Genomic DNA, 26,179 nt, shown 5'->3' with positions numbered 1-26,179 from the left:
GCCTGGATACGGTCCCGTGCCTCTCCGGCCTGGCGGTGGCCGCCCAGCCCCTCCCTCCGCGGTCGCGGGCGGCTGTCTGAAGGCGCCGATCTGCCGAGAGAAGCCACCAAGGTTTGGGCATGGAGAGCTCGGCGGGCGACCCATACCGGCGGCCGGCGCGGCGCACTCAGTGGCTGCTGAGTGCCTTGGCTCACCACTATGGGCTGGACCGCGGCGTGGAGAATGAGATCGTGGTGCTGGCTACCGGTCTGGACCAGTATCTGCAGGAGGTTTTCCACCACTTGGACTGCCGGGGAGCGGGCCGCCTACCGCGCGCCGACTTCCGTGCGCTCTGCGCGGTACTGGGGCTGAACGCTGACGGGGAGACGGCCACGGAGGACGCAAACTCCGCGGAGACGGCCTCCACGAACCCGGCTGCTGGGATGATCGCTGGCGGGGACGCGGACGTCAGGGAAGAGGCGCGCCTGGCTCTGCGCGCCGACCCTCCAGAGCTCACCTTCCGCCAGTTCCACGCGCGCCTCTGCGGCTATTTCAGTAGCCGAGCGGGGCCCCGGCTGCCCCGCGGAGCTCTTAGCGAGCACATCGAGACACAGATCCGCCTCCGCCGCCCGCGCCGCCGCCGCCGGCCTGGCTCACCGAACCTGCACAGTGGCGCCTATGGAGAGCGCGTGGCACATCTAGAGGAGGAAAACAGTAGCCTACGCGAGCTGGTGGAGGACCTACGGGCTGCGCTGCAGAGCAGTGACGCGCGCTGCCTGGCCCTTCAGGTGCGCGGGATGCCGTGGGTGGAGACAGAGGCGCCCCACCACGGCCCAGCCCCTCCTCAGCTGGTTCTCTCCCTTCCCCATTCCACCCCCTTCATTCCAACTTTCACCCCAATGTATCATTCCTTAAGATCCCAACTTCCTACCCAAGTCCCTTCTAATCCTAGAAGGAACCTGTTTAAGTAGCCATGTAGTGATGGGTCAGCACACATCCTTCTTCGGGGAGGTTTAAGGAAAACAGAAAGGACTGCCCTTCCCCAAGTCAGCGAAACTTGTTGACAGGCCTCTAGCCCAGGTGAGAAAGACACCGGATGGCCAGCAATGAGGGCCAGGCTCACTCTGAGCTATTGAGGTGGAGCCATTGAGTGAGCTGGTCTCTGGGATCAGTCAACGAACACTTGAGCCCTCCGTGTTGAGTGTAGCTCAGGTGACCAGCCAAGGGAGAAAAGGGGTCCTTATAGACGTATAGGAAGAGGACCTGCGTTACATTGGTGTCTCCTGTCTCCTAGTTGCTGCAGAGTACAACTAGGTGTCAAAGTGGCCTCCATAGTTCATATGTCTGCCAGGAGAGTGTAAGATGGGGCAGAAGGAACCCTGAGAGTGCGTAGAGTCGTGTGTGTGTGTGTGTGTGTGTGTGTGTGTGTGTGTGTGTGTGTGTGTGTTGCCTGAGACTGGGTCTCTCATTTAAAAGGGTCTCTCCATCTTTCACGCTCAAGTGCCTACTGGGCACATTGTTCCAGCTTCCTTTATGCTTTGGAACACTGCAGAAAACAAAACAGATCACCCCCGTTTCCAAGGACAGTCCAGAGCACAGATCTCAGAAAGGGCGGAAATTTCAGTCTGCTCTTTAATCTGTGCCTTGAGTCCAGTGAATTAGGAGCAGCGTACACTGGATGCAGGAATTAAGCCTAGAAGGCACGACTTTGGGGAATTACTGTCACCATGCAGAAAAACAGAGGGTGGACTTCCTGTCCCAACTTCCCTCGTTGGGGGCGGAGGGGGAGGGATTGCATACACTTGCCTTAGCCGCTTGTGCCAGTTGCTCAGTGAGCGAGCTTTGAGGTTGTAAGGGGATGACCCCGTAGACTTATGCAGTGGTCACTCACTGTGGCTTCCCGTGGGCAGGTCGGCCTCTGGAAAAGCCAGTCGGACATCCCGGAAGCGGCAGCGCACGAGCTGCAGCGAGCGCAGGGCGCGCTGGCAGAGGCGGAGGCGCGCGCCCGGCGGCTGCAGCGCGGACAGGTGGAGGTGCGACTGCGCACCGAGGAGGCTCGGCAGGCGGTGCGACGCAGCTTGCACAGAGTACGGGAGCTGGAGGCGCTGGCGCGGCGCGTCCCCTGCTTGCAGCGCCAGGTGCAGCGACTGGAGACAGAGCTTAGAGGTTACAGGTGAGCGGTGAGTGGGGCAGCAACTGGGGGGGTGGAGGGAGCAGATGGGGCGGGGTCCTGTTTCCCAAACCGAGCGAGCATCCACGCTATGCACTCTAATTTCATTCCGGTCTTCAGCTATTCGTACAAATGATTCTTCCATTGCGTAAGTCAGTACTCCACTACCATCCATCGGCCCATCCATCTGTTTACGCTCCTGTTCATCCATGAAATCCTTTCACTTGTTACTCGCGGATTGCAATCAGTGATACCCACTTTTGGCTCTTCAGTTTGATCCTGATTGTCACTGACTGCGCACTGTGTACAGGCAGGCCCAAGTAAAAGCACTTTATGGGCTTGTTTCAGTTCATCCTTAGGAAGCCCAGTGAAGAGGGACCTGTTATGATCCCATTCTTCAGATGAGGAAACAGATTTAGAGTGACCTTTTGTGCTAGCTGGACACGGCAGGAAGCTAGACTCTGGGACCAGGCTCCAATTCTAGCAAGGCTGTTGACAGATGTGTAATTTTGGCAAGTCACCAGCTGTCCTCTAGCCTGTTGCTCCTGGGTGGAGCAGACTGGAGCCTTTGCAGAGCAGAACAGCCGTGAGGCTCTCTCAGCCTAGCTGTGCCTGGTGCGCGTTTTTTTTTTCACATGGTAGGGCAGGCCTGTCTCCTGACTTGCACCACAGCTGAGACCTTCTGGGCCACTGTCTACCTGGCAAGGGATGTGGCTGTGAAGAGAACAGACCAAAATCCCTGTCCTGGGCTGCAATTAGAGAGCATGAGACTTCCACAGGAACAGATGTGAGGTGGGACAAACGCTAGAGCTGGGGTAGGCCTGTTCCTGCTGCAGGCTTAGCCTGGCCCCTGCCCCAGAAGTAGGAGCTAAAAGCTGAGAAAATAGGAACAGTATGAAAGCCTTCAGGGTCACCATAGCACATTCCAGAAACTAAACAGAAGTCAGCATGGCTGGAGAGGTACAGCTGGAAACAAGAGGGAAAGGGCCAGCCATCTAGAGCCTGGAAGGTAGCATAGCCTTTATCTAATCCTTAGAGAACAGAAAACCATGGAAACGTTCTGAGACAGGCGACCCAAGCAGATTGCATTTCAGAAAGAAAAAGCAACAATTAAAAAAACAAAAACAAAAACAAAAAACTACCCCATTCCCACTGTGATGGGACAGAGAGGAGGGGCAAAGAACAGGGACAGCTTAGAGGAGCCAGTGAGGATGGGTCTCCCCTGACAGAGGGTGATCTGACCAAGGCCAGGGGAGGACAACCCAAAGGGATGGCTTTGAACTTCTGTCCTGGGAGGAGGGGCCTCATCCTGGCCTTCAGAGACACTCAGCTGGGAGAGGCTGACCCTGGCCAGCCCCCTGCAGCTCCAGATATTTGCATAGTTTCTTCCTGTTTGCATAGCTGATGGGCTACAGATCAGAGCTGGTTGACAGAAGGTTCATGTCCATGAGGAGAAACAAATGGTCTCCTTCGTGTTGCCTTAAAGTCACACTTATTTATTTATGCATTAAAACAACTGCAACACAGGAGAGAGCTTTTCAGTAGAGAACATAGATTCCTGTTTATCGCAGCACTGGATCCGCGAAACGACTGTGCAAAATGAAGGTCTTGATCCCCATTTTACAGATACCATTTTAAACACGCCTGAGATTATGCAGCCAGAAAGTAGAAGACTATGGTCTGCCTGCCCCACAGCCAGTGTTCTCCCTTCTACTCCACACGTTTGTTGTTGCTGCTGTTCCGTTGATTACAGGATGGCTACAATGCCTACAGTCTTACATCTACCATTCAGGCACAAGAAGAGGGGTGTGCTCTCTGTCTTAGCTAGGGTTTCCATGGCTGTGAAGAGACCCCATGACCAAGGCAACTCTTATAAAGGACAACATTTAATTGGGGCTGGCTTACAGGTTCAGAGGTTCAGTCCATTCTCATCAAGGCAGGAGCATGGCAACATCCAGGCAGTCATGATGCAGAAAGAACTGAGAATTCTGCATGTTCATCTGAAGGCCCACCCTCACAGTGACATTCTTCCTCCAACAAGGCCATGCCTCCTAATAGTGTCACTCCCTGGGCCAAGCATATTCAAACCACCACACTCTCCCCAAGGAGCCTATGCCTTTGTATTCAGAACTTAAATAAGGATCTTACTGGCACAGACTATATCATTTTCTGCTGCTACCCACAATGGTGACTGATGGTACTGGTGAGCCCCAGGTACAATCAGAGTTCCATTCTTAAGGAAGAGGAAATAGCAGCTGTAGAGAGCTCAGATGAAATGCCAAGTGTCTGGAGAGAATAGGAAAGACCAGGCACCCTAGAGTCTGGAAGGACAGAACGGAGTATCAAAGGGCAAATACTCCATGTGAAGGCCACACTGTGAGCAGGCGAATGACTAGCCCAGGAGGCAGACCTCTGCTCATCTCCTGAGGCCAAAGCTAGCAGGCTATGGCTGCTAAGCATCCTTCCATGTAAATGCATGGGAGCTCAAAGCTAACCTGAAGGTTGTTCTTACTGTATCACAGACAAGAGAACCAGGCCAGTGATGTACTAAGCAGGACCCGGTAAGTAACAGGCAGGATGGAAACCCCACCTGCACAAACCGCCCTCTGGGGTTTCACCACTAGTCATCCCTACCAAACATTCACAGGATGCTTTGCAAACAGGAAGGTGTGTTACTCAGGTTCTGTGTGGAAAGCTTTGTCTTGGATCATGGTTTCATAGTGCTTGGGTTGGATGATTCTAGGCAACAGCAGCATAAAGCAAATGACCACCAGTGAGCACAGAGAAAGAGTATGAAGGATCCAGGGTCAGCTATAGCTCACAGGGACATGTTCTAGGGTCCTTTTAACCAGCCCCTACCACATCTTTTTCACCATCCCTCAATAATGCCGCCATGCTATGGATCCATCAGGGAGTTATTATATTGATTATGTCAGCACTCTCAAAATCCCACTATCTCCCCAAAGCCTATCACCAAGCAACTCAGACCCCAAGGGATAAGCCTGCAGCATGGGGGTGGGGGGACGACACACCGCCTCTGCTTATGCATCGTGCGGCATTCAGATATCCCTGAGGGGTTAACCTGACCTTCCCTCCTCTGTGCTACCCTGGGGTCTGCATCCAGGAGGAACAAATGGGAGCCCTCCTGCCCTCCTAGGTGACACCGTGCTAACCCTTCCAAGGGCTCTGAAGGCGTGTCTATGAGGCAGCATGACTTATAGACTTCATAGAACCTTCCACTCTGATACTAAGTAAGAATGCTCTAAGGTTGAAACTTTGTTGACTAAGGGTCCTGGTGGCTTTATTGAAATCACAGATGAAGGACCCAGCTGAGCCAAAGCCCGGATTGTCCCCAGCTGTAACTCTTTGATAACATTTCCCATCTCTAGGACTTGCTTTTAGTCCTTTTCCAAACCAAGCTTCTGTTTTCATCCTGCTCTGTCCTGTGGGTTCCATTTAACCCTCTATAATTTTTAGACCTAGTTGGTCTTCTCTTAAACAAGGTCTCTGTATGCCATAGTCAATCCATGGACGTCCAAGGATACCAGGAAAGGGCTGGGTCTCTAAGGAACATACTTCTGTAGAGTTACTGTTTCTGCACAACGTAGTGTTACAGCCACACACACAGCATTAACATCATCCCAAGTGTTATAGCTCTGGAGAGATGGCTTAACGTATGTGATGCATGACTGTTCTGTGCAAACACAATGCCAGTGGATGCAAGAGGTTGGGCATCCAAGGATTTTGGCATCCACGGGAGGTCCAAGAACCATTCTTCTGCAGACTCTGACAGACGACCAGACTTACCTTTTGGATTGCTATCGTATCTGAGTTTCCACAAGTGTTTACATCTGCTGTCCCCCTTGTGATGCTGAGTGCCTGGTACACTGGGCAATTTCTTGCTCTAAGTCTATCTGTGGCAAAGCTTAGTCCCTGGAGAGTCTTTGAGGAGCAGGGTTTTGAAGTTCTTACCCCTGTCTTCACCACAGCCTGGTTCTATCTTAACCACTTTAAAATGAGTTTCTTAGAACCGAGTTTCCCAACTTTCCTCCTGAGACTCTCATACCTCGGGATAAAACCTCCAGGCCTGGGATTGACATTTTTATTTTTATCTTCTGTCACTGGAGCTCAGGAGCTTCTTGCTGACTCGACAGGTTGTCTTGGTACTCCGCCCTTCTGAGCATCTCCCGCTCCTCAAGTGAACTAGAGGTCTCTTCCTGCTTCTGACTTCCCCTTGTCCTTTTACGTGTTATATTTCCCCCGGAATATCTGTTTGAGTTCTTCAGGCCACCACCTTGCCTACCAACCTAAAAAAATATGGTAACTACTTACACACTTACAGTCATTCATTTATTAATGAAGCCATACTTTATAAGCATGCTCCAATGGCCAAAACCTGTGCCAAATCCCTCAAGGATGCAGAAATGGAATATAAACACTTATCATACTTAGATGATCTCCTGGCCCCAGGGAGCAGGTCCTGGTCACACATACTAGGACATGTACTGAGGAGCCACAAAGCTGCCACTCGTACCTTCAACTGTATGGTCTTGGAGGCAAAACCTTTGCTAGGTCCAGGTGGGCTGCCTTGTGGGACTGGAGAAAGCAGCTAAGGCCTCGCCTCACATGAGACACTGTGGGAGAGAAGACCTGGAACTATATAGCCATGATAGCATCCCCTTGGGAGGACTGCTGGTCTCAATAGGAGGGGACCGGACTCCTAGATACATGTATACCCCAAGAAGACCTAAGACCCTATTATACTTTGGGACTTCTGTCTGACTTAGGAACTTACAAGGCTCTAGACAGTGAAGCCCAGGGAGGAACCGGTCGGACATAACCTAGGCGTGTCCCCATGCCAGGGTTTCCTGTCTACACTGAGGATAGTTCAGAGGACTCCGTCCCCATCGACCTGTGCTGCACCTTAGATACATCAGTGAGTGTTATTGAGAGGGCACAGATATACCAGTATCCCTTCCCCTAACTGTTCGCTCCAAGGAAACAGCAGGCCTGGTGCTCTGTGACCCAGGACTGACACACAGACAGACAGATGGCATAAACAGCCCAGTGGCAGCAGGAACCTGTGCATGGATGCTAACCTGAGCACAGGCTGTCCACAGAGTGACAGCACCGCCTCCGAGAAGGGTTACTCCCGCCCTGGGTGTGACAGCCCTGGGTGTGACAAGTCTCTGGTGTATCTGCAGCTTTTCTGTCTCTTGAGGCCTCCCCTGCCCTGCAGTCAGGTGTCAGAACACTAGGCTAGGAAGTCAGAGCGGGTAAAGAGTGCAGACAGAGCCCTCTTTTCCTCCTGACCACTGAGTGGGGCCCCAGGGGCTGGCCTGGCCTCTGTGCCTTTGTGGTCAGGAGGATGAAAAGGCCAAGAAAGGAGGGAGACAGACTAACACTCTGTCTGCAGGCCACCATGAAAGGCACACAAAGATGAGGAGGCCACTCAAGGGTTACCTCCTTTCTTCTCACCCACAGCAGCCGGCCTGCCTGACCTGGAGGCCACAGTCAGCCAGTCAGAAGGGCAGAGAAAAGGACAAGGCGGGGCCCAAGTCATCTGTCCCATTGTCCTTTGAGGCCATGTGGGTGGCTGCTGGTAGGAACAGAGGCCCTTCTTTCGGGGACAATGGAACAGACCCAAAGCAGAGACAAGCTGGGGAGAGGCTCAGGCTCAGAGGCCTAGATACCCCGAATTCAAACCCCAGCTTTTTCTATGTGCTATGCAGTACCTGGAGGTATATTCCCCTCTGTGAGACCAAGTTCTTTATCTATTAAGTGGGGAAACCTCCATTCCTCCATCTTGGTGTACATACTGTGTGGGGAGGGGAGAGGGAGGACTAAGCTGTAGAATGTGACCCTCAGCAAGACTTTCTTGTGTCGTCCAGGAGCCTCAGTTTCCTTATCTGCAAGATGGGATAACAAGAACAATACTAACACCCACTTCTGGGTGTTTGCCAGCACACTGGACAAACTGGACAGCTGAGAGCCCTAAAACCTCATTTTACCTGTTCATTCATATACAGCTCCTGTCTCCAGCAGTCCAGATTCAGTGTTTAAATTTGGGGACGCCCTGCCCACTGTAGGTGGCTCCTCTCTGAGGTAATGCTGACCCTCAGACTGCATGTCACTCAGGTCTTTTGAGTCTGGAGACCCACTGCAGAAGACAGGGCTGGCATGAGCTCAGAGTATCCTTTGCAGGGGGACCTGACCTAGATGAGAACAAGCCATACAGGTTGAAGAGTGGAGTAGTCAGAAAGCCCCAGGTGCTGCCTTGTGGTCCCCACTGAAGCCCAGTTTCAGCCCCGTCTTGGCTCTGCCTGTTCCCACTCAGTCCATCCTAGCCCTGCACTGCCCATGCATGGCTGTCCTGGCTCCTATTCTCTTCCCAGCTCCCTTCCAGTCACTGATCACACGCTCAGGGCCACAGTGGCCCGAGCACCCAACAGAGCTGGGTGGCTTCCCTAATCGCAGCCTCAGGAGCCTCTCTGCCATGGCATACATAGCTCCAAGTGACCTGACCTCTGACCTCAGCTCTGCCAGGGCCCACTGCAGTGAATCTACCAACACACTCATCCCTTGAGTCCACCACAGCCCTCTGCAGCCCCGAGATCAGTCTCTGGTGGCCATCACAGATCTCAGCCAGATACCCCATCCCACTACAAGCAGTTCCCTGTGGTCCCTACAGCCTGTCCTTCCCATCATCCCTTTCTCATTTTGTGACAATTTCCCTAAGTCTATCTCCCTGAGGCCAGCTAAGCCATGAGGTCTGGGCCCATTCTTGCTAAGGACAGAGCTGCCCCACAATATGTTGTGGAGGATTAGAGGACAGTATTGGCAGTGGGCTGACCAGCTAGATGAAGGACCACAGGCCCCCACTGAACCAGAGACTGCACGGCAGAAGACCCCTGGGCTACCCCATGCTGCCTGTCTGTGGCTTCTTTTCCACTTCTCTCTGGCGGCAGCCCTGGCTCTCCTTCCTCCTGTTGTTCTCTTGTTTTCACACAGAGTCTCAACTTCCGAGAGGCTTCTCAGCTCAGGAAATATCTCACAGCAAAGGAAGCCACAGTTTAGAACCCCCAGGACCTCCAGGGAAGGCTGTGGTCTGGATGTCTACACCAGTCTGGCACAAGGATACCTGCCAGCCGAGGGTCTTATCTGCCTTACGGCTTCGTGAAGTTTCCAAGATACAGAGTGGTTCAAAGGGCTGGCAGCTGAGTGGCTGAGAAGGGGCAGACACTGTTTATACCAGGAGAGGCCACGATCAAACGTGGGAAGGTCTCCATGCCTCGTCTTGGCTTTGGAATGGCACAGTCACATGTCCCTTGATTCCAGCCACAGGTTTGCAGTGGTTGCTCTGGGGGCCCCAGCAGATGTCGGGGCCAGTCTTCATTTGCTTTTAGATAGAAGACATGATGCTGAGTCCAGGTGACCTCAGAAGTAAGGTCAAGTGAGTGACAGGGGGCTCTGCCTGTGGACATGGCCATGCTGTGAACTCCAGGCTGTCTTCACCCCTCCCTTTCAGTAGGTCACAGCCTTGACTGGCAGGTCCCACCTGCTGGAGAGACCTTGCTGGAGCTTGCTATAGACATGGTATGAGTCCACGGTAAATTGCTAGAGGTGGCCTAATCCCTCTGGCTGGAGTCTAGTTCTGTGGGGGCTGAGGTGAGTGGAGGTGACATAGACGCAGGACAGGAACCAGCATCCCTTACCATCTGCTGTGCATGAGGCAGCACGCCAGAGTTCTTATCTACACCACCTCATTTCTCCCCCAAGTAGTGCTGTAAGTGGTTTAGGAATGATAATACTTCCAGCTGCATGTCACACAAACCCAAACTCATAACAGCATAAGTAATAGCTTGTATGGTGACTGGAGAGATGGCTCAGTGGTTAAGAGCACCGGTTGCTCTTCCAGAGGACTGGGGTTCAATGCCTAGCAACCTCATGGCAGCTCACAACTGTCTGTAATTCCAGGATCCAACACCCTCTCACAGACATACATGCAGGCAAAGCACCAATGCACATAAAATACAATTTTTAAAATTATTATGACTAAGCAGTGGTGGTGTACACCCTGGCACTAGGAAAGCAGAGGCAAGCAAGACCTCAAGGCCAGCCTGGTCTACAGAGTGTGTTCTACAGAGTGAGTTCCAGAAAGTCAGACCTACACAAGAAACCGTGTCTTGAAGGGCCAAAAGTAAAAGGTATTAATAATAATACTAACATCTGTGCCCTCCAATGGAACGTCCTGGGGTGAATGACCCTGACAACTAAGAAATAGCTTCAGAAGCATGCTCTCCTCCTTCCTTAGCGATGAGCCACCTTGCCAGTGGGATGACCATGGGGTCCCAGTGACTGTGGCTCCCCATAGTCCTGAGGGAATCTTTCTTCCCTGGTTGGTGATAGTTCCTCTGAGGGCCTCAGGCAGCGCTGGGCAGATTTTAGCCTGGAAGCAAAAGTCAGGGCATTACTGTTGCTTGATCAAACACATTCTGCTCAGACAAGCTTGGCAGAGAGGGCAGAAACCATCATTTCCCTCATCCAGACAGAACCTAGCCCTCTGCTAGCATGCCACAATCTACTAAGAATTATTTTTCATTTTCAATGACCTAAAAAAAAAACTTCAAAAAAGAATATTTCACAGTATGAAAATTTCATGGAATTCTAAATGTTTGTGAAGATTATCTAAGGTTTTCTTAGAACACAACCATGTTTGTCCTTTGAGCACCTCCGAGACTACTTTTGTGTTTCAAAGACCATGTATTATAAGGCCAGGCTTAAAAGCCTGAAATATTCTCAGAAAAAGTTTACCGATTCCTGAGTTAGTGTCAGTGTCTGGCAGAGTACTTTCCCGGCATGTGCTGGCTCTGGGATGCTTACATACATGAGTACATACATGTCATCGCCCTCATGACTGGTGCCGTCACATCTGCCATTAGGGCACCTGTTCATCCTGAGTGGGAAACTTGGATGGGGTAGGAATGGTCTTTCTGCTTCTCTTCCCAGTCCTTTTCTTCCTGTGATGTCAGTGGTCACTAGTCACACACACACACATACACACACACACACCTTCAGTTTCACTGTTCACAGATTCAGTCACCAGTGGCCAATCACAATCTGAAAATGGAAAAATGCCAGAAATAAGTAGCTCATAGAGGTCACACTGCACAATGTTCTGGAAAGTGTGATAAAACCCATAGCATCCTGCTGTCGGCCCTCTCTATAGCCACGCTGCGCGTGCAGCCCTCACTAGTCACTCCATAGCCATCTTCATTGGTTGACGCTGGCTAATTTTACATCAACTTGACACTGCTAGAGTCATCTGGGAGGAGGAACTTGCCCGATGTCTGTATGGCATTTTCTTGAGTAATGACTAATGCAGCTCTATTTACATGGTGCCACCCCTGGGGTGATCCTGGGGTGTCTAAGAAAGCAGGTTGAGCAAGCCATAGAGAACAAGTCAGAAGCTGTGTTCCTCCATGCCCTCTGCTTCAGTTCCTGTCCTGACTTCCCTCCATGATGGACTGTAAGATGAAGTAAACCCTTTTAGCCCCATCTTGCTTTTGGTCAAGGTCTTTATCAAAGCAGTAGAGACTGAGGGCGGGGCTTATTTTACTGGATGCAGTAACTGTTCCAGAGCAGTGTGAATCAATGCTCTTGACCTCTTACTGTACCTCGTTTGTAAACTATAACTTCTCACAGGTCTTCAGAGGAGGAAAATGCCCAGTGAGCTAGCAGCTGCAGGCATCTATGAGGCATGATGAGGAATCCCCCAAATGAAGGGCCCTGCCTTCCCCTTGTGTATGTTCCTACAAACCATGTGTTTTCTACTTGCAGAGATTGTACTGTGTGCTCTCATGCTCCCCTCTCCTCCTCCTCCTCCTGCTCCTCCTCCTCCTCCTCCTCCCCATCAGCTGCTCAATGCTGGTTTTCAGACCATGTTGCCAGGTCCCTCCACTCACCACTTCTTCCTTACACAGTCCTCCAACCATCAGAGGGCGCCACCTCCTCCTGAGATGATGTTAAGTGAGTGTCATCCTGTGTGTCTCAGGAAGCCTGATACGACATCACCCAAAAGCATCTGCCAGGTCATGGGTGGGGAGGATGTTCATGCCCTCTGGCCAAGAAACCCAGCACGGCCCACAGTGTGCTATGACATGATCAAGTCCTTTTGCCGTGTGACTTCTGCTTTTGAAATGAGTTGTTCACCCTGGGTCACAAACCCATTCGGCTGTGTGCTGCTCTGTTTCCTTTTCCTTCACACTTAGATCTTGAGTTCACCCTGACCCTTCCCTTTGAGGGATGTGACCAGGGGTTGCTGCAGTTTTCTCTCCATGGCAGGGGTGCCATCTTCAATCTAATTTGACCAATCAGGCTTTTCATCAGTTCCTCCTGTTGGTTACCTCATCCATCAAATAATTCTCCCCAACAGTTGGAGCTTTCTCCGTTTGTTTTCTGTTGTCATAACAAACCCCAAGGCTGGGTAGCTTTTAGAGAACAGAGGCTCACTCAGCTTGGGGATCCCCAGAGTGTGATGTCAGCATCTGGCAAGACCCTCACACTGCAGTGAGGTAGCCCAGGCACCACAGGATAAACTCAGTGACTGTGCTAACAAAGCATTAACACCCCCATGGGGACACATCCTCATGGTGTCACCTAATCCTAACCTCCTCCCAAACGCTCTGTCTCCAAACACCCTTCAGCATTTTGATTTGGGGATTAAATTCTCAAAGCACACTACTGTGAAGAATTCCAATTGTGGTGTATTTTGTGTTTGCAGGAAGAGAGAGTCCAATTCTGGGCTGGGATTATTGCAGAAAGACAGGCTTTTCACTACACCACCCTGTCTCAAAAAAAAAAAAAAAGAAAGAAAGAAAGAAAGAAAGAAAGAAAGAAAGAAAGAAAGAAAGAAAAAGAAAAAAAGAAAAGGAGAAAACAGAAATGGGTTTGGAGCTTTACTTAATTTTAATTATTCTAAACTTAAATAGCTATCTCTGAATGTTGGCTGCCATACTGGACAGCATCGATCAGATTTAAACTGTGGGACCAAGCTAAGGAAACAAAAATAAGAGATGGATAAGACCCAGTGAACAGGAAGGAAGCATTGAACAAGCATGGGAGCTGGCATCTACTTAGTACCAACTCTGTGTCAAGTCTATGTAGCCCCTGCTCAGTCTCAACCCTTACCTCATAAGCTGAGGTGACCGCCTTCCTCTAAAGAACAGCAAGCCCTCCCTAGCACTGACCCACAGTAGAGAAGATACAAGCCAAAACCACGCTCATGAGGGATCCCAGAGGAACAGGCAGACTGCAGGGACCTTAGATAACACCCTTCTAAGATACAGACATACTCCTGTAGCTGAACAGCAACCCCTTTGTGCCTGTCCACAGGCCATTACCTACATGAAAGTGTATGACCAGGCCCACACTGGCCAGGAAGACATGAGGCCAAGATCAAGGAGGAGTCAGGAACAAGGAGGAGGAGTGGGAGAATGACTAGAGACAGGGCTTCTCATACCCAGGGTCCTGCCAGGAAAATGAGCCTCTGAACCCCACTCCTACACAGCTTCTGCATGGCCAACTGGACATTTATGCATTAAACACTTCTACTGTAATTGTAGTGATAATTTCGGAGTTTTTGGTTTCTTTGAAAAATACAGAAATGTTATGAGAATATGTTTTCCTTTTACTCCCAGGTGTGGGATATGGGGCTACTTCAGCAGCTGACTGTGATTTGCCTCATGCTATAGCAGGGGCATGAGTTTGCCAGCTGCAGATAGTTTCTGTGCTCATGTGACATTTCGAATTCTGGAGACTTATCAGAGGGTAAATAAATGCTAGGGCCTAAGAGCTGGGTGTTGGTGGGTTTTGGTGGGTTGTTGGTTGGTTGCCATTGGTTGTTGTTGGTTGTGGTTTGTTAAGTAGACATGCACAAAGAAGAAACAAGTAGAAGAGGAAATTAGATGTCCTGATGGCAAAGATCAAACTTGCCCCTAATCAGCAGCAAATAGTCTAACGATAATGTTGCTCCATTTCCTTTCTATCCTTTAATCTCTCCTATCTAGTGTTAGGGGTTGAAAAGATGGGAAAAGAGTGAAAGGCAGAAGAAAGAAGAACCCACAAAGTAGCAAAGAGACAGCTATAGTAATGATATAAAATCAGAGTAGACCGCTGCTTGATGAATAAACAGTTTTCTGCACAGTTACAATGTGCAAACAATTTTTCCAAGAGCACAGACCATGTGAGTTGAGGCATTGGACTTTGTTGTGTTTGAAATTCCCCGAGAGTTACATATCATTTCCTAAGCACATCACAGATGGCAGAAGCTGAGTCCTTATCACTGAGGAACACTGTGACTCCTGACACTTATGTCCTGTGCGTCTGTGTGTCTACCTGCCTATTTGTCTATCAGAGTATATTTTCTTATTCTGTGTTTCAAGATGTCAGATATATGAAGAATACCAACAGCATCCAAGTAAAAATTGCCCTGTCCCTTTTAAATATAGACTCATCCATTATGTATTAGTCAACTTCCTGTCATAATAACAAAGTATCTTCAATGTCTGCATTAGTCAACTTTCTGTCATAGTAACAAAGTACCTAAGAAACAGTGGGGTTGGGCTGGGTCAGAGGTAGAGCATGACCCTATGCCTGAAGTCAGCACACATGAGGCCCTCTGTCCAATCCCAGGCACAGAAAGATGGGGGAAGGGCATTTGGCTTATGGTAATGATTATCCATGTTCAAGGCTGGTCAGCTGTGCTGTTTGGGGGTCTGTGGTGAGAAACTAGTCACTTACCTTTTACCCTTTGTTTTAGATCCACACCCATGATCTTTGGACTGTTCTGTAATCATGAGCTAGAAGCTGCCTCTGTTTCTCTGTGTGCTTTCCAAAGTTGTGCCAGAGCCATGTGTGGCTACAGAGCACTTGGAACGTGGCCAGTGTGGTAGGGTGGCTAAAGAAATGGATCTGGCCAGGCGGTGGTGGCGCACGCCTTTAATCCCAGCACTTGGGAGGCAGAGGCAGGTGGATTTCTGAGATCGAGGCCAGCCTGGTCTACTCAGCCTGGTCTGAGTTCCAGGACAGCCAGGGCTATACAGAGAAACCCTGTCTCGAAAAAAAAAAAAAAAAAGAAAGAAAGAAAGAAATGGATCTGTAGCTTTGCTTGTGGGTGGGGGACAAAACTACTCACCTCCTGGACCAGGAAGCAAAGGAAGAAGAAAGGGTCAGGAGCCCAGCGGTACCACCCCCAGGAGCACACCCAAATTACTTTATCCAACGAGGCTCTACCTCCTAAAAAGCTCCATTACAGCCCAGTAAGACCGAGCTGACACCAAATCTTCAACACACTGGCTTCAAGGAAACAATCCAGATCTCCATGGTTCCAGACCGTTAGAGTCTGGATACTCTGCCCTGCCCTCTGTGCACAGGAAGCCTGTCTGGGAGGAGCCCTACTCTGAAGATGCTCCAAACTACTGCTTGTTAACTAGTAGTTGAGCATTTGTTAGCCTCCGGACTGCCCAGGCCTCAGCCCTGTTTGCCATATGTATGTAAAGTCTGTTACTTAATTTTCCCTTAAGTTGACACCCTCCTTTCTCTCTCTCTCTCTCTCTCTCTCTCTCTCTCTCTCTCTCTCACTCTGTATCCCCCCTGCCTTTCTCCTCCCCCACCCTCTCTGCAGTGCTGAAATGGAACCCAGATCCTTGCACATGCTAGACAAACTCTACCCCTGGCTACACTTCCAGCCCAGCTTAAATAATTTTAAAAGGAAGTCATATCACTATTAGAAAGTTTGAAAGATAATAAATAAAACATATGTGCTCACTGTTTTTAGGAGACATTTGAAATAAATGCATAGCTGAATACACACAGTCTCCCCATTCATCTGGTTGTTCCCTAAACTCACCCCAAACAACAGTGAAGGCAGGCACTCCATTATTTCATTTCATCATAGGACCCCCAAATGTCCAACCCAGGGTAGAGCCTCATTCTTGTCCACTGGCAAACATGTGGGGAATGAAATGAGTCAGCTCAGAGTGGGGCGAGGGAGCTGTACGGCTCACATAGCAAAGACGTGGTTCTGCAGGCTGGTGGCAGCTTCTGGGGTCCCTTGGCGTCACTGAACTAAGAAGGAAGTCTGTCAGGAGCTGGGAGCTTCTGGGATGGGAAGAAAATGCAACATCTGGCTCCTGTCAGACTGTTTAAGCCCCTGGGCTGGCAGCCAGATGTGGCCATGGCCCACAACATGGAAGCTATCAGAGGCTCACTAGAGTTCCAGGAGGGTGTGGCTGTGGCCAGCTGGAGGGAACATCCAGCCACACAGAGGACTTGGATCTGAGGAAGAGTGGGAGTCCCCAGAGTTCATCCATCCAGATCCATCTAGCCACTGGGAGGCTCCAACAAGGCCTTCCAGGTCAGGGACATCTTGACATCTCCCAGAAACACCCTTACTCCACAAAGGATCCCAAAAGAGAAAAGTACCTGGTGAAGTAGGATCCTCCTGGAGAACACAGGCCAGGGAAGCACAGCATGTCTCCTGGTAACTTAATAAGGGGTTGCAGCTCTACCAACCATGCAGAACGCAGAAATCCCAGTTAGCAGGCAAGAGCCACATGGAACCCTCAGAAAATGGAAAATGTCAACGTTTGTCCTGACCTTACTCCCTTACCTTGCTTCAGGCGTTTCCTTTTCCCAAATCCATGGATGTGACCTTCAGTCTCCTAAAGCTGACAGTAGCTATGCTGTGTCACTCTAGGGACTTCCTTTCCTTTGACGAGGCCTTCTTTGTGAAATGGGGACAATGGCATGACTTATGGCTATGGTTGACATGTGGAGTGTCCCCACACGTCGTCCCAAGGTGTCTGGGGCGGCTATAGAACCTCAGAGAGATGAAGCTAAACTGGAAGAAGTTAGAGAGCAAGGGCCATGGGACAGGTATGATAGCTAGTTGTATGTCCGTTTGACATGGCTAGAGTCGTTTGGGACAAGGGAACCTCAGCTAAGAAAATGTCCTTACCAGATTTGCCTGTTACAAGCCTTTGCTGCATATTTTTATTTATTGACTGATGTGGGAGGGTCCAAGGATCCGGTTCAGTTCCCAGCCCCCAAGTGCTGACTCACAACTATTGGTAACTCATCTCAGGGGCTCCTACACCCTCTTCTGGCTTCCATGGACACCAGGCACTCATGTGGTACACAGATATGTATGCAGGCAAAACATTCATATACAAAAAATAAAAATAAATCTTTTTTGTGAATGCCAACCATATTAAGTCCAGAATTAGGTAGCTACCAGACTGGTTACCTTGGCCTCTAAAGATGTCAGAGCTCTTACCCAACTACTAGGTAATTCTTTCAGACACTTGCACATGGTCACAACATAACTGCCACAGCCCCATCACTCATGGTCACAATATGACTGGCACAAACCCCATTCACTCATGGTCACAGCATTACCACATGACCACAAGCAAAACCAAGTTTCCTTTGTCATAATTCTTGTTATACAGATGAAAAGCCATCCTGAAGTGTCTGCAGAGGACTTTGCCTTGCATCTTGTTTTGTTTAACAAAATCGCAATCATTCCATTTTACCAGTGAGGACTCTGGAGACTGCTGAGATGAAAGCCTGCTGGTCAGAGAGGCAGAAAAAAAGCACCCAGCTGACCGTTCTCCTCAGCCCACAACATCCCAGAAACAATGCCCATCTCGCATATCGCCATCCCCCAAAACAAACAAACAAACAAACAAAAAACAAAAACAAAAAGAACCTTCCAACTGAATGTCCCTCCCTGCTACTTCCTGTGCGTCTCTCTATCTGTCCTCCTGACTTCCTTTACTCTCTATGTTTTTTTTTCCTAATAATCCTCTGTTCACTTCCTGTCAGCTGATTGCTGGCTCCGCCTCTTGATCTATGGTTGACTTTACTTAATCCTGTTTACAGTATTGAAGCAGAAAGCTCTTGACCTAAAGATGTGTGCTAGGGCTGAGCCACACCACTACTAAAAACAGATTTTTCCAGTCAATAACACAATCTCAGGATTCACAGTGTGATCAAATATCCCGCAACACGTTCCATTCTCTAAACTTGGGTTTCGTGTCTGTTCCCTATCGGCAAAGAAAAGTGGGACGTATCTTAACCTTAACGTAGCCTATGGGAGGCTGCCTTTGCCAGCACAGTGGTGTAGACCGTGGGTGGCTTATCTGTGCAGAGTAAGAAATAGATGAAGATGTCCCCACCTCTCAAAACATGTCGCTCCCCTACCCACAGGTCGGAAGGGCCTCAGCTCCTAACATCCCCACAAGCCAGTCCAAGGCCAGGAAACAGGAATGGCGAACCTACTGCTGGAGGAACCAGAGATTCGGACACTACTCCAGAGGGAGTCCAGCGGTCAGACAGCAGAGACACAGATGAAGGTCAGTCCCCACATGCCAGCCTGATGCCAGGCCTATGGTCAGTGAGGCCATGCCCCATCCCTGTTCTCAAGGGCTGCAGTATCGGAACTACCTCCAGCCTCCAGACAAAAGGCCATGGTGCTACTCAGGCTGGCGTCCAGTACCTTCGAAGGATTATCTCCTGGTGTCTTTACACAAACCTGAACCTTGGGACTCTGGGTGCTCACCCCCACAGTGTGCCAGGTCCTGGATCTCCGTCACTCACTCCCAGTCTCAGAGCCCTTCCATCTGCTCCTACCTTCAGCACCAGGACAATGCAGATGAATGCCAGGGGGCAGTCAGGGGCGGGAAATAATGCTGTCAATATTAGCAACCTTGTCATGAAAATCCTCACAGTGGGTCTCTGTGGCCCAACCAGACAGTGGGTCCCTGAGAACTCATGAGTGAAGCCATGGGAGGGCAACGGGTGTCCAGAGCCAGGGATCCCTGATGCCTGTGTCTCTGGTATCCTGTGAGGTAAGGTCTCATTTTTGTTTTTAAATGCTGCTTCAACTAGGGAATTCTGAGTGTCAGGTCAGTCAGCACAAACTGCTCAGGAAAGTATGGGCTCGCATAACTTGAGTCCATAGATTTGGGGCCACCCCCAATAACTACTGGCCTATTCCCCCAACCCTAAGATCAGTCACTGTCAGCAGACATAACTCCCTGGCTCCAGCCCATATCTTGGCCCCCAAGCCCAGAGCAGGAAGATCAGCCTCCATCTGAGTTCATTTTGGCTATATTCTTCACTGACTTGCATGGTATCCCAGCTCTTCCAGAACCTCCACTGAGACTGGAGAGAGCTGCCTCTGGTTGACACAGCCTGACAGATACCCAGAGCCGGAATGCAAAAGGGTCAGGGTCTCTTGGAGTCTCTGATCTGCAAATAGGGGCAAGGACTTTGGCTGGGCAATAGGACAGGGCAGCTGCCATCACCTACGCCAGTCAGGATGGTGTTCATCAAAGCTCAGCACTTAGGGGGACCACAGGCCACATATTGGACGCCTTTTCTCCCACAACCCCCCAAAACTGAGAACTGAAAGTCCTGAGTGACATATACCAGCACCCCACAAAGCTCTATCCAGTTCCCCAATCTAAGTCATTAAATGTCCTGAAGTAGACCTGATGCTGGACCATGACACCAGAGATGCCTCCTCATGTGTCACCTAAGGAGACAGGGGCTACATCTCAAGGGCTCCCATGCAGTTCTCCAGGGGCTGGGCCAGTGTCATGGTGTCACCAGTGCCTCACTTCACACATGTTCCCAAGGAGGGCTGTTTGGTCCTCATGCCGGGTCACCAGTCCCTGGATGTCATGTTTCCCCAGCAGAGGATGAGCAGCTGTTCCGCTCCGTGGAAGGCCAGGCCGCCTCTGAGGAGGAAGAGGAAGAAAGGTGGCAGGAAAAGCCAGGGCGCCCACAGGCCCAGGGCGAGGTTCCCCTGGTGCAACCCTCAGGCTGTGTGAGTCGGTAAGTGCCTGGACAGCCCCTGGCTGCCAAAAAGCACAGAGCAGCACAAAGGTAGGTTCTCCTTGCAGAGCCTTCACACGGCTTCAACTGGGGAAGCCGACAGCTCTAGTGCACAGCCACACTTAGCCCCTGACAGCCCTTCCTGGTAGTTATAGCTCAGAGGTGGGTACACATCCCTCCAAGGGCACAGATGACTTGAGGAGACACTCAAGCCTGGCCATCACTCCCTTGATCACTGTCCCTAAGACCCACCCACTCCTGTCATTTTGGAGCTATCCATCACTTCCTACTGCACCATTCAAAGCCCTCCTGTTCTCCAGCCTGGCCCTGGGCTGCTTCTTTCTCAGCTGCCCACTGGCATAATCCCTGTACCATCTTAAAGAATAATGAACATGGGCTTGGTACCCATGGCTATCTCAGCTTGCCTGGTTTTCCTGGGCTTCAGTCCCCTTGTACAGATGAGTCTGTAACACTGTCTTCATGAAGACTTAAGGTCAGGGTATAAGATGCCTTCAGGGACAGCATGGCTATTACATTGTAAAGCATGACTGGCTTTCTGGGATGGGGGTATCACTCATTATTTATGTTCATACAAAGCACTTGTTGAGTAACTACTTGTGTGCCAGGCAAAATTAGAGACATTGAGAAAATAATAAACAGTTGATTGCCCGGCCATCATAGAGCCTCTACTGTAGGGAGGGAGGTAAGAAGAGAATGTGAAGACATGAGAGGTGCAAGAAGACCTGGAAACAAGAGAGGAAGAGCAGGCAAAGGCGCTGAAGCATGCTGGGGATCCTGGGGAGTCCACTGGCTGAGGCAGACTGAATGAGGTGTATGAGAAGGGGTTAGGCAAGTTGTAGGGGACACTTCTGGCTGTTCCTCTGAGAAGCCAAGGAGCACAGGAAATGCTGCGCAGGCAGGATCCGTGACATCTGCTGACACAGGGCTGGAGCACCAGGACAGTGGGGTCCCTGCATGCTGACCTCTCTGTTCCTACAGGTGTGACAACCAGACAGCTGAGACACTCAAGGCTTCCTTTGGCCACTGTGATGGTGCTGAGCACATCTGCACCCTAGAGCTGGAAACCCATGCCACCAGGCTTGGCGAACAGCTGCAGACCCTGGGGACACCGGAGGAGGAGGTCAGCAGGGCCCTAAGATGCTAGGTCTTACAGCTGGAGGGACTTGCAGTCTTAGAGCCCATTCACAGAGATGTGACCAGAACTCAGGAGGTGTGGTTTCCTCTGATTTCACTTCATGGGAACTTTGATTGCCAGTTACAGAGTCCCATCTCAGATAATGTAGGTTACAAAGCCGGAGCTTATAAGAACTGAGGGGGTCGTGGGCTGCAGGCATAGCTGGGGTCGTGGGCTGCAGGCATAGCTGGGGTCGTGGGCTGCAGGCATAGCTGGGGGTCGTGGGCTGCAGGCATAGCTGGGGTCGTGGGCTGCAGGCATAGCTGGCCAGATGCATAATAAACATGGTTGTTTCCTTTCTGGGGCTCTCTGAAGCCTCAGCCTTGAGTCAGCTGAAAAATCTAGGGATGATCAAGGATGGAGTCTTTTTAAAATATCTATCTATCTGATGTATATGAATACACTGTAGCTGTCTTCAGATACACCAGAAAAAGGCATCGGATTCCATTACAGATGGTTGTGAGCCACCATATGGTTGATGGGAATTGAACTCAGTGCTCTTAACTGCTGAGCCATCTCTCCAGCCCCCAAGGATGGAGGTTTAACAGTTTAAAGATCTCAGCTAGCTCTATTTGTGATTCTAGAAGCAGGGAGCACTTCAGCCCACTGAGCAGTGAGTGTCCAAAACACTATCCATGGACACTATCCAGGACACTATCCATGTCCCTGTGGGGAAGGACCACAGGTGACTTATAGATAACAGGAAATGCCATGTTCCCACAGGTCATTTTTTGGTAAGGATGAAGGTAGACAAACTATCACACTGGGCACACACGCATGCACTCGCTTCATCCTACTCACTGTACAGTTTTGGGCAGGCGATTACCTTCTCTAGCCTCAGGGTAGTTTATCTCCATGACTGCCTTACCTGCAGGCCAGACTAGGCGATCTCTGCAAGTGTCCAGGAGGCAGGCAGCCTTGCTGGGGAGCTGTGAACATCTGTCATGGGGGAGGGGGTATAGGGAACGCACCGAGACCCTTTCTCCCAGGCAGAACTGCAGCAGATGGTGGAAGCCGAGCATCTAAGGCTGGAGCTGCAGATGGTGGAGACAGAGAGGGTCCGGCTGTCGCTGCTGGAAGAGAAGCTGGTGGATGTGCTACAACTCCTGCAAAGGCTCCGGGACCTGGTGGGAACTTGGGGAATCCTGGAGGGAAGGGGGTGCTGGGGAAGCCAGAGCAAGGTGATGATAAGACAGGCCAAGAAGAGTGTATAGGGGGCACTTCAAGGAGCAGGGGAGGCTGGGAGGCTGAGGCAGGCGCTGATGAGAAGCCTGTGTGGCAAGTCCAGGACTCTGGAACCTCATAGTCAGCAGGTGCTCCTCCATTGACAGATATAGAATGGAGCCCAGAAGGGAGAGTTGGGGCAGGAGGGAGGATGGAGGGCAGGAAGGGAGGATGGAGGAAGGAAGGAAGGAAGGAAGGAAGGAAGGAAGGAAGGAAGGAAGGAAGGAAGGAAGAAAGGAAGGGAGGGGGCAGAAAGGGATGATGTGGGCAGGAAGTGGGGGGACAGGAAGGAAGAGGTGGAGGCAGGAAGGGATGATGAGGGCAGGAAGGGAGGATGGGAGCGGGGGAGGATAAAGAGGAGCACGGAGAGAAGATGTATGGCTACTGTACCAGCTCAAAGAGCTGCACAGAAGCCTCTAGGCGTCTCTATGTTCCTTGTGCTGAGTCGGAGACAATGGAAGCCACAATCTGATCCAGCCTCTTTTGTCTCTCTTGAAGAACATATCAAAAAGAGCCCTGGGGAAGATGTTGCTGAATGCCCTGGACCGGAACCCCTCACAGGGTAGGCAAGGGTACCTGGCGGCTAAGGGCATCCCAGCCAGGAACTCCAGCTCTGCTCTAAGCTCCTGTCTGCAGACTGATCACTCTGTCCCAACCCCAAATGCCTACGGGCTGTGGTCAAAACATATTTCAGAAAGCAGACAGTACTGTTTAATGAGAACAGAGTGGCAGAGGCCACGGGCAGCTGTGACAACTAGAAGCCAGCAAAGGAACAGCAGACAAGAGTGGATTTGCTGGCTGGCAAGTCAGGCTGCTGCTGCTGCTGCTGCTGCTGCTCACTGAGGTTACTGTGGGCAGAACCAGGGAAGTGCCTCAGTGCCTGGCTCTGACAGTTGACCTCTAAGAAAGGTGTTATCCCCATCACACAGTCAAGAATGAGCTCAGCCAAGTGCCTGGGATTCCCCTAAAGCCCCAAGCCCTGTGGCAAAGCTGAGAGCAGCAGAACTTCATCAGCTGTGACCACCCCCCCCCCAAAGCTGACCCTGCCTCACAGGGACTCCTGGAGAGACAGATAGGTGAGCCTTCACTTGCTGGCAGGAACTCAAACCGCCCACTATTGGTAGAGACAAAGAGTAAACAGAACAGTGGCTCTCAGCCCTCCTGATGCTGCAACCCTTTAACCCAGTTCCTCATGTTGTAAGGACCCCACAGCCACAAGATTATTTCATTGTTACTTCATAACTAATTTTGCTCCTGTTGTGAATCATGATGTGAATATCTGATATGCAGGATGGCTGTAACCCACAGGCTGAGAGAACCATTGGTCTAGGAGTTAAGCAGGAACACAAGGGGCAGCACTGGGCAGGGCTGGGAAATGGTACGGGACATGTAGTAGGCAAACCCCATGGAAGAGAGAAGTGACTGTGGGTAAGATACGAAAATCCACCCTGGCTCCTGCCTTTTGTTTCTCTGCAGAGGGTACATGTGGCGCCTTGGCCATCCTGGACACCTTGCACCAAGCTTTGGTTGGCTGTGAGCTCCTACAGAGAAATCCCTCGGCACCAGCATCCACAGCTCCTGCACACACAAACCCCTTCCTCATCTCCTGCTGAGCTCACTGGCCAAGTCTTGGGCCACCGTGGTCATTCTCGCCGTCATCAGACCAGCCTGGACCACAACCAGACTAGCTAGCCTCCATGATCAACCTAACTACCAATGGGACTAGCACTAGCCGTCGCTGGACCAGCCACCGTGGTTGTCCTGACTACCAGTCCAGCCTCCATGGTCCGTGGCCACTGCTGGACTGTCTTCCACCATCTGAACACTCTCCACAAATGGTCTGACACTCGTCATTCCCTCAGAACTCTGGCAGCCAAGGCTTCTTCCAAAACTGGGTCTGGCAGCGACCCCTTTCTTGGGCCTCTCACATTCTCTCAGAGCCCCCACATTGAAAGCCCGAAGTTGCTAGATCAGCCTGAACCTGAGGCTGTCATCTCATCCTGGGCACAGTACGCAGTACATCCCAGAATCTCTGCCTGAGAGTCCTGAGATCTCCATGCACCGCCCCCTCAGCACTGTCCTCCTCCACCAGCATGCCTGCCGAGTAAACCCAGGCCCAGCCTCCAGGACACATCTAATCTCTGGGGAATTCCCCACCTCTGAGGCAGTGTTGCAACTAGGGACAGCAGAGTGTTCCAAGGAGAAAATGATGTCTGTAGGCTTGTGGGTGGAAGCTGGGCTGTCACCTCATCCAAGAGGAGAGGTGGAATGTAGGTAGGCACAGAGAGAAAAGTTACAACCAGATCAAAGGTGGGATGCTACCAAGGACCCACCCCCCTCAGGAGTCAGTGCCCAAGGCCAGGCACCAAACAGGCAGGTCTAAAGCAGGGGGCTGCCTCCTCTTCATCCTTCCTGCTCAGCCTGAGCCCACGAGGCCCTGCTTGCCCCAGCCGACTGACCTATGCTATTTGGTCTGCTCAAGAAAGGCCTAATAAAGCTGTATTCGTACTAGAACTTAGTGTGGAAAAATGTGCAAGGAAACACTCCAGGGGACCAGGCAAAGGGGAACACCCCACTTTGGCGAGTCTAACTTTGTGAGCTCGACTCTGACACTCACAGGAAAGATAGAAGAAAAATCACTGAGTACTTCTGGGAGGAGGAGGCCCATGGCCAGTGTGGAATGTGCTCCCACATCCTGGGTTTTGTTTTCTGTTTTTCTCATGCCAGGATGTCCGAGCACTACAGGAGCCCCCAACCATGCACACTGTTGGCCTCAGTCTGTTCTTTTCAACAAGCTGCCCTCGAGAAAGTTCCTGCAACCGGATTCCCAGAGCTGGCCCGACACAGCCAAGGGAAGGCAGACCAGAGACAAGTTTAGAATCCCTAAAACAGCCATGATCACAGGCGCTGTGTTTGATTGTTTTACATTCTTTGAGGGGGATTCCCCCTATGTAGCTTAGGCTAGTCTCAAACTCCTGGGCTCAAGCTATCCTCCTGGCTCCCAGGCATCTGGAACAATAGGCCATAGTCCCATATGCAGCTAGCTAATCCTGGAGTAACAGAACACCTACTTCCTACCTACACTTCTTATTACCACATCACTAAAGGCTCAGCTCCTGGAGTTCCTTACCCAGCACGTGGAGTCAGCCTTTCGCAGAAGACAGGCTGAAGAGACAGTCATCCCTGACTGTATCAGAGTCACGAAACATCGGACTAGGAATTTGAAACATCTGGTTACCAGGCAGCTCTAAAGGAAGAGGCCAGCCGCATGCAAGGCCAAGCAAGCAACACAAACATAGGATGTATATCCCAAGGAAGGGCCAAGGATTGCTCAGAATCGTACAACCAAACAGAGTAAAGAACTCTTCCATATGATCAGAGATGATGGTACAAATGAGGAAGGACTCCAGAGAGAGGCTCAGAGACAATGGTAGGAACAATCGAGGAAGAACTCCAGAGACATGTCCTAGAAAATTCTAGAACTGAGCAGCAGAGATGAAAAGTCTAGGAACTGGGTAGCAGAAAAGGCCAGGAAGTGTTGGACAACTCCAGCATGTGTAACTGAGGGGAGGGAATACAGAGCAACAGCTATAGCAGATTTGGCTGAACGTCCCCACGCTCCTGCCAGGCGCCAAAGCACAGATCCAGAAGACGAAAAGAGCACAGGCAGAACAAATGCAAAACAAAATAAAAATTGAAATGATACT

The 26,179-nt window shown here is 50.8% G+C and overlaps 1 protein-coding gene across 1 annotated transcript; it reads left to right on the top strand.

The window, feature by feature from the left end:
- Window positions 1–25,755, top strand: Efcc1 (EF-hand and coiled-coil domain containing 1). The gene is made up of 8 exons (XM_085840374.1): window positions 1–767; window positions 1,890–2,152; window positions 18,422–18,567; window positions 19,915–20,053; window positions 21,053–21,194; window positions 22,238–22,375; window positions 22,971–23,034; window positions 23,949–25,755. The coding sequence occupies exons 1-8, from the start codon at window positions 120–122 to the stop codon at window positions 24,083–24,085; spliced, it is 1,677 nt and encodes a 558-aa protein (XP_085696500.1). The 5' UTR covers window positions 1–119; the 3' UTR covers window positions 24,086–25,755.
- The last annotated feature ends 424 nt before the right edge of the window (window positions 25,756–26,179 follow it).

This window comes from Mus caroli, unplaced genomic scaffold (assembly GCF_978045245.1).
Source record: "Mus caroli unplaced genomic scaffold, Mus_caroli_1 scaffold_7, whole genome shotgun sequence".
NCBI classification, from domain to species: domain Eukaryota; kingdom Metazoa; phylum Chordata; class Mammalia; order Rodentia; family Muridae; genus Mus; species Mus caroli.
The sequence above is the reverse complement of the archived record's forward strand: the minus strand, read 5'-3'. Positions and strand labels throughout refer to the sequence as shown.